Here is a 7259-nt window from a genome sequence, read left to right on the forward strand (position 1 = left end):
CGAACCGGGCTGTTTGAACATGACCGCACAAAAGACGAGATTTAGAGTGGTGGAGGGACACAGGCTGCATTTGTCCTGGAAGTTGCATGGCCAGACCAGGCATCTCTTAATTACAATTGTTTCAACAAGGAGTATCAGGGTATATTTTTTGCTCTCACCCGGCTCAACACCATGGCCAATGCCTCAAACTGGTACTCTAATCAAGAACGAACGTATAAAGTCAGTAACTCCTCTACCCTTATCCAAAATGATGTCCATCCCAAATCCTCACGTCCCTTATCTCTTTGGTCTTTTTGTACTGTTTCGCAATTTCGTGTACCGACTTCGAATTCAAATCCTTGTCCCAGCACCATTAGTGCTAGTCTTCTGCCCCAACTTCCCCAACCCCCTATCCATAACCTCCAAATACCCTCCCAACCCCCTCAACATCCTCTCCAACTCCTCCGCCAAGCCAGCACCGGGCGTGGAGAATCCCGCACTCCCCTGCTCACTCAACACGCCCACATTCATCGAGGTGAGGGGTGGGAGGGAATAGGGGTCTGTTCCTGGCGCGACATTGAGGGAGACGGGGAGGGGCGGGGGTGGCATTGCTTGTGCGGCGGAGATTGAGGAAGCGATGGAGGAGGAGGAGCCGCTTCTGTCACCGTAGTGGAGTGGCACACCAACACTTCCACTGGATCCAACCTGCGCCAGTGGGTTCACGATTGGCTGTCGACTTGGACTTGGGGGTAAGAACCCATTCGACGGTCCCGTCGCACTAACAGGCGTGATCGGCATCGGGGGACCAAGCTCCGGTGCCCCTAGCTTCAAGTTCAGCTTACTTATGCCTCCAGATCCGACCTTCCCACCTCCGACCGCTGCTGCTGATGTAGAGACAGGCCCAGCACTCGTAGCCGAACTCGAGGGTGAATGCCCAAATGCCGAGTCCGTGCTTCGATTGCTTCGGTGTCCCTCAACTTGCGGCAAACCCAGACCACCTAACGACCCACCACTGCCACTCCCAGCCCCCGTCTTCCTCACCAATCCAACCTTCGGCGGACTCGGACTCGGCATGTGTCCCCCTCCTCCACCAAACGTCTTCGGCGGACTCGTCCCCATTCCCGTCCCCGCCCGACTCGGACTCACTTTCTGCATACCCGGCACCTTCGGTGGCGACTCAGCCAAAACGATGGCATTGCCCCTAATAATCGTCCCGCTCCGACTCCGACTCCCAATCCCCGCCGGACTGATATGCCCACTGGCAGGAATGGGTGGTGGGCCCATCGTCATTGCGGCCGCGCGGGCGGCCATCTCTTCCTCGCTCGGGATCTCGAGGATCGTTCCAGCGCGCGATCTCCCTCCAACTCCAGCCATCATGGGCATGGGGAGGGGTTCACGCGTGTGTTCACCATCCATCACCATAGTCCCAGTCCGAGACCTACTCGGCGGCGGCGCAGACGGCATCTCGCGTTCCCTCTCGGAGGATGGTACATCAATCCTCAAACTCTCCATCCTGGTCAACTCCGGTAACCTCGGCGTCGCTCTCACACCTTCCCCGTCCCCAGTACTGCCACCCATAACCTCCGCAACCTTCCTCTCCCTCTCCACCGCCGCTGACGACGTAGGCGGATACTCGGGATCATAATCCGGCATCTCGATCATCCCCCCACTCCTCTTCACCTCCCCATCCTCCCCAAAAACCGGCATCTCGATCATTCCGTGTCCACCACCCATCCCCGTTCCCATTCCCATACCCATTCCCAGGCCGGATCCGAGTTCTTTTTCGGGGCTCGCGGGCTGGGTGCGTGCGCCGTGGGGGTGGCCGATAGCGGCGCCAAAAGAGGATTGTGAAATGTCGAGATTTAGAATCGGGAGAGAGGGTGCGCTACGGACTAAATCCGGTCTCTGCATCCCCATCCCCATCCCGCCTGCAAACCCAGCTCCCGCGGGGGCTGACGGGATTGCAGGCGCAAATAACTGCATCAAGGGATGATTCTCCGTTCCAGCCGCCATACTCGTCTGGTTCCTTACCAACGGCTGGTTTTGTTGCTGTACCATCCGGACCGTCGCACCATCATCTTCGATTTCGATTTCTTCGTCGGGGTGTTCGTGGTATCGCTGTTCTAATCGTGACTCGAGTGCGGTGTTGGTGTTTGTGTGTGTGGATTTAACCGTATCGAACTCCCAACCCGCCGCACCACCACCACCACCCGCCCCCTCCTCCGGCTCCTCGAACCCAAAATTCCCCTCAAAATCATCATCCGCATGCCCCCCGATCGCCAAACTCTGCCTTACCCCACCCTTCGCCTCCCACTTTTTATACCGCGTAATCAACTCCTTCAATATCCCCGTCCCCGTCTTCGCAGAATTTTTGATGAATTTTGTTTTCAGGAGATCTTCTGCACTTGGTCGTTCGCCCGGGATCTCACTCACGCAAAGTGCCACGAACTCCTTAATCTGTGCGGAAAAGTTACCTTCGAGTCGAGATGGCGGGGAGCGCGGAATGAGGAACACAGCCCTCATCGGTTCCTGATCCGCAAAAGGCGGGTTGCCCGTCGCCATCTCATACACACAAACCCCCGCACTCCAAATATCAGCTTTGACATCATACCACTCACCCTCCCTAATAACCTCCGGTGCCATCCAATACGGGGTACCCACAAACGTTGATCGCTTGGATTGTGAGGAAGTAAGTGGGGCGGCTACGCCGAAATCGCAGAGTTGGATGGAACCGGTGTGGGTGAGGAGGATGTTTGCGCATTTTAGGTCGCGATGGATGAGGGGGAGGGAGTGGATGTAGGAGAGGGCGTGGAGGAGTTCGCGGGTTATGATTGAGATGTGGAGTTCTGGCAGTGGTCCGCTTTGGAGCTGCGCGAACAAAGTGAGCAGCGTGCTCGTAGAATGGAGATGAGAGGAAGAAGGAGACTTACCACCGTCCGTATTGACCCCCCGAAACAATAATCCATGACAATCCACAACCGTGTCCCAACGAGCCAGCACCCATGATACCGATTGATATTCCTACCCTCCCCATTCTCCGTTAACTCCTTCAACAGCTGTACCTCCTGTCGAATATCATTGACTTCATCCACTTGTGTATCGAGATTGAGGACTTTGATGGCGACGGCTTGGTGGGTGGAGTTGTGAATGCCTTTGTAGACTGTGCCCGAGGCACCTTTGCCGACGAGTTCGTGGCGGGTGTAGGGGGGGGAGTCGGTTTGGAAACCCATTTAGTGAGCTGTCCACTTTGCCTTCTCGTCCTTGTATGCCGTTTATCGTCGTTGTGTTTCTTGGTGGAGAGTTACGGTAGGTGCAGGTTGTCCGTCTATTCCCAATTCAGTCACTAATTAAAGACTGAGAAAACGCGTCTACACCAAACACCTCCTCGACCAACTTTGATTCAACCCCTCCGAAAATGGCATCACACGACGAAAACCAATACCTCGACCTCATCCGCAACATCCTCGAGAACGGCGAAACGCGTCCAGACCGTACCGGAACAGGCACGCGCTCCATCTTCGCCCCACCCAACTTGCGGTTTAACCTTCGCGACGGACAATTCCCTCTTTTAACCACAAAACGCGTCTTTCTCCGTGCAGTCATCGAGGTACCTTCCTCCCGCCCTCCCTCCCTCCTCTTCCCCTACTAACAATCACGCGTCCACAGGAGCTTCTCTGGTTCATTGCCGGCACCACAACGAGTGTCCCCCTAACCGAAAAGGGCATCCACATCTGGGACGGCAACTCCTCCCGCGCCTACCTCAACTCCCTCGGCCTCACCCACCGCGCCGAAGGCGATCTCGGCCCAATCTACGGCTTCCAATGGCGCCACTTCGGTGCCTCCTACACCACCCACGACGCAGACTACACCGGCCAAGGCATCGACCAACTCGCCGAGGTAGTCAGGAAAGTTAGGGATGAACCTTGGGATCGCAGGATCATTATGTCTGCGTGGAATCCTGTTGCGATTCCGGAGATGGCGTTGCCGCCGTGTCATGTATTGTGTCAGTTTAGCGTGAATACGAGGAATGAGGTGTCCTGCCTTCTATACCAACGGAGTGCGGATATGGGGTTGGGGATTCCGTTCAACATTGCCTCATACGCGCTCCTGACGTACATGATCGCACACATCACCGGCCGTACACCCGGAGACTTGATCATCCAACTCGGTGACGCACACGTCTATAACGACCACGTCGAGGCGTTGCAGGAACAGCTCCAGAGGGAGCCGAGACCGTTTCCGACGTTGAGGATTAAGAGAAGTAAGGAGGAGGTGGGGGGGATTGACGGGTTTGCGGTGGAGGATTTTGTTGTGGAGGGGTATAAGCCGTATCCGAAGATTGAGATGAAGATGAGTGTGTAGCGAGGAGAGAATATATAGAAATACAAGGACATTTCGATCAAGAGCGAAGACAGACGCCCAAAACCAATATCATTGTTCCCAAAAGCTAATTTCCGAGCGCCAGATGCCATATGGAGTCATATATGTCACGCAGAAAACGCTAAACGTCCCCTCACTCATTTTTTTCTCCTTCTTTCCTCCTCACTGATAACAATACCAATCGTGATCTAATAGGGATACGAATACGTATGACCATGATCAGATCACCCCTCACTCACCTCCCTCTTCTCCTTATCCTTACTCCCACTCCCCCACCTCCTAACAATACTCCCCCCTCTAAACCGACTCAATCCCTTTCCCTTCTCTTTGCCACCTCCTACACTTCCATCCTCACTCGCATCTTTGTAGGAGTCTTTCTCTTTCTTAGTTTTCGACCGTCCCAGAAACGACCTCGATTCCCGTAATTCTGGCATCCCCCCACCAACAACACCCATCGCGCTCGAGCCCATGGAAGTAGCCGAATTCGACTTGCCCAACGGATTCGCGAAACTGAATCTCCTCGAATGCGGTGTCGACGCCATCGCCGTAGGCAAACTCTGCGGTGACACGGTACTCGGTATCGTATTGGATGGACTCGGTGGTGGGAGGGTTGATGTGGACGCGTAGGAAGAGGGTGGGAGGGGTGAGGTTGGTGATGTTATTGCTGCGGGTGGGGAGGAGATGGGTGAGGTGCCGAACATGAGAGGTTGTGGGGATGGGCTGTTATCGCTCATCGTTGGCGGTGGTGACATCACGCTCGAGGGTGGAGAGGTGCTTTCGGTTTCTGTTTCTCTCGCTGCTTCCGGGAAAGAAGGCGAGTCTGGTGATTTTGGGACTCCGAGTGATTCCTCTTCGACCATTTCATAAAACAACACATACGCACTTCCCAACCCGGGTCTATCACCAAAGAAGTTCGTCACGAAGGTCTCGTGGACGGGGGTGACGACATCATCATCAAACAACATCCACCCCGCACTCCCCGCTTTGACAATCGCGACATAATGTCCATGGTAGGGCCCTCCGCCGATATGTACCACAACTCCAACGAGTTCGTACAGGCGATCGGGATCATCGGCCGTATCCGTCGTATTAAACAGCCGTAACTGGAGCGGATACAAAACCCGATGAAACAGCTTGATATTCTGCTGAATATCCTCCCGATACTTAAACCTTTTCAAATGCAACGCCAATATCCTCGGCAACCGTCCCACTTTCATTCTCTTCTCCGCCTCTTGAAGCGTATTACACCGATCGCAGTGGAATTTATTCTTTTCGCATAGCATTTCGGAGGCGGAGAAGGCGCGGAGACAGGAGGTGATGGAGGTGTGCTCTTCGATGTCGATGGAGAGGTCGAGGAAGGTTTCGTTGCGGCTGGAGATTGTTTCGCAGGTTAGGCATTTAGTTTCGGAGGTTAGGGAGCCTTCGAAGAGGGTGTGGACCCAGCGGTGGTCGACTGTTGATTCTATGAGGTTGGGAGTGACGCCGGCGCCGTTGAGGAGTTTGGTGGGGTTTTGCTTCGCGTGATCATCAACCGAATCAACCACCATATTCAGCAGATAGTTCAGAAACTCATGTGCATCCTGATGCATCGTCGATCGAAACAACTCTGTTTGTCAGATGTCAGCATCCACTTCAAAGGGTAATCTCGGCTGTCGAACATACCATTCTCCCTCCTCAACACCTCGATAAACATCTGCGGCTTAATAACCCCCTTCCTCTCCCCCGCACCCACGATCCCCTCGAAAACATCTTTGAGGGCGGTGAACAAGCTTTCGGACATACCGTATGTCTCGGCGAGTGAGTGATCGATGTTCAACACCACCTTGCCGTCCTGGGTCGGTGCTGGAGCGCTTTGGTTTGGTGAGGGGGTGGAGACGTCCTTGGGCGTAAGCCCTGCCGCGGAGGACGTCGACAACACGCTCGAACTCGGCGTCCGCGACAACCCAAATCGCGATTTTCGGTTTTCTGCTTTCTCGGATGGTGCAGTGGTCATCGATCGCTGCAGCCCCCCTCTCCCAGTATAATTCGTCACACTCGAGCCCGCACCCGCTGGTGTTGGAGGAGCGGTCGATGTCGGGAACTCCCGTGTCGGCGAGGTTGGTGCGCGGTCTGTTATGGGTGGGTAGGAGAGGACTGCATCTCGGAAGGGTTTGCAGAAGTAGAGGGCTTGTAAGACGGAGTTTGCGTAGCTATCCAGACCTCGATCATCAGTCGCCTGTGCACGAGGAAGGGGTGAAGGTGGCTTACCAAGTATTCCCAAAGTTCTCCATTCCGAAGGTTTTATCGCCACCATCAACGGCCAGCGGTGAGGTGTCGACTCCTCCGGATCCCTTGCCGCCACTTCCAGAAGTACCACTGCTTCCCAATCCCATCCATTTCAGCATAGACATTTTGCCGAGATGACTGGCTGCTGCAGCCGATCAACCTGCAGTGTCTTAACCGTTCCGATCAAAGCGTAAAAGGCGTGCGCAACTTTTGTGCACACAGAGGGATAGAGACAGCTGGATGGTGTTCGAGATCAGATACCCTTGACCTTCCGTAAACAACACCGCACCGGATTTTTGGTGTTGCGTTCGGTTGTCGGCTGACGATCGGTGTGGCTGGGGCAGCACTGGTGGGCCACGGCGCGTGTCCCTGGGTTGGTGGGGTGAGACTGGGGAGACTGGGGGGTGGGTGACGTAACAGCAGCGAGGAAACTATACATACAGATGGGACGTACTCCCTTCTAGATTCGTGAGGAAGAATATCGATACACTCCACACAGGTGAATGGCCGTGCGCACGTGAGCACCAGCCACGCTCCAACCCCTGGAAAATGGGAAGCTGCATCACCGCACACGCCGCACAGACCACTGCACTGCACCCCTCCCATCCCCTCCCATCCCCTCCCATCCCCCCCCC

At 55.1% G+C, this 7259-nt stretch overlaps 3 protein-coding genes across 3 annotated transcripts; 1 reads left to right on the top strand and 2 right to left on the bottom strand.

Annotated features, from left to right (window-relative positions):
- Positions 1-2008: 2008 nt before the first annotated feature.
- Positions 2009-3240, bottom strand: SAICODRAFT_64135 (kinase-like protein). The gene is made up of 3 exons (XM_019170049.1): positions 2910-3240; positions 2280-2847; positions 2009-2226 (listed from the first exon to the last, which is right to left on the bottom strand). The coding sequence occupies exons 1-3, from the start codon at positions 3207-3209 to the stop codon at positions 2147-2149; spliced, it is 948 nt and encodes a 315-aa protein (XP_019026644.1). The 5' UTR covers positions 3210-3240; the 3' UTR covers positions 2009-2146.
- Positions 3241-3342: 102 nt separating this feature from the next.
- Positions 3343-4371, top strand: SAICODRAFT_88874 (thymidylate synthase). The gene is made up of 2 exons (XM_019171591.1): positions 3343-3586; positions 3646-4371. The coding sequence occupies exons 1-2, from the start codon at positions 3395-3397 to the stop codon at positions 4339-4341; spliced, it is 888 nt and encodes a 295-aa protein (XP_019026645.1). The 5' UTR covers positions 3343-3394; the 3' UTR covers positions 4342-4371.
- Positions 4372-4393: 22 nt separating this feature from the next.
- SAICODRAFT_69506 (cysteine proteinase) lies at positions 4394-6876 on the bottom strand. The gene is made up of 3 exons (XM_019170480.1): positions 6607-6876; positions 6022-6548; positions 4394-5965 (listed from the first exon to the last, which is right to left on the bottom strand). The coding sequence occupies exons 1-3, from the start codon at positions 6747-6749 to the stop codon at positions 4584-4586; spliced, it is 2052 nt and encodes a 683-aa protein (XP_019026646.1). The 5' UTR covers positions 6750-6876; the 3' UTR covers positions 4394-4583.
- Between the last annotated feature and the right edge of the window lie 383 nt (positions 6877-7259).

The sequence above is a fragment of the Saitoella complicata genome, assembly GCF_001661265.1.
Source record: "Saitoella complicata NRRL Y-17804 unplaced genomic scaffold SAICOscaffold_3, whole genome shotgun sequence".
Lineage (NCBI taxonomy): Eukaryota > Fungi > Ascomycota > Saitoellomycetes > Saitoellales > Saitoellaceae > Saitoella > Saitoella complicata.

Bases quoted from the DNA above. Each gene is read 5' to 3' on its own strand.
- SAICODRAFT_88874 (XM_019171591.1), top strand. From the start codon at position 3,395: ATGGCATCACACGACGAAAACCAATACCTCGACCTCATCCGCAACATC. The intron at 3,587-3,645 runs GTACCTTCCTCC...ACGCGTCCACAG, and splicing joins TTCTCCGTGCAGTCATCGAG to GAGCTTCTCTGGTTCATTGC.
- SAICODRAFT_64135 (XM_019170049.1), bottom strand. From the start codon at position 3,209: ATGGGTTTCCAAACCGACTCCCCCCCCTACACCCGCCACGAACTCGTC. The intron at 2,848-2,909 runs GTAAGTCTCCTT...TTGTTCGCGCAG, and splicing joins GGGGGTCAATACGGACGGTG to CTCCAAAGCGGACCACTGCC. The intron at 2,227-2,279 runs GTGGGGTAAGGC...GATGATTTTGAG, and splicing joins TAAAAAGTGGGAGGCGAAGG to GGGAATTTTGGGTTCGAGGA.
- SAICODRAFT_69506 (XM_019170480.1), bottom strand. From the start codon at position 6,749: ATGTCTATGCTGAAATGGATGGGATTGGGAAGCAGTGGTACTTCTGGA. The intron at 6,549-6,606 runs GTAAGCCACCTT...AGGTCTGGATAG, and splicing joins GAGAACTTTGGGAATACTTG to CTACGCAAACTCCGTCTTAC. The intron at 5,966-6,021 runs GTATGTTCGACA...TCTGACAAACAG, and splicing joins GGTGTTGAGGAGGGAGAATG to AGTTGTTTCGATCGACGATG.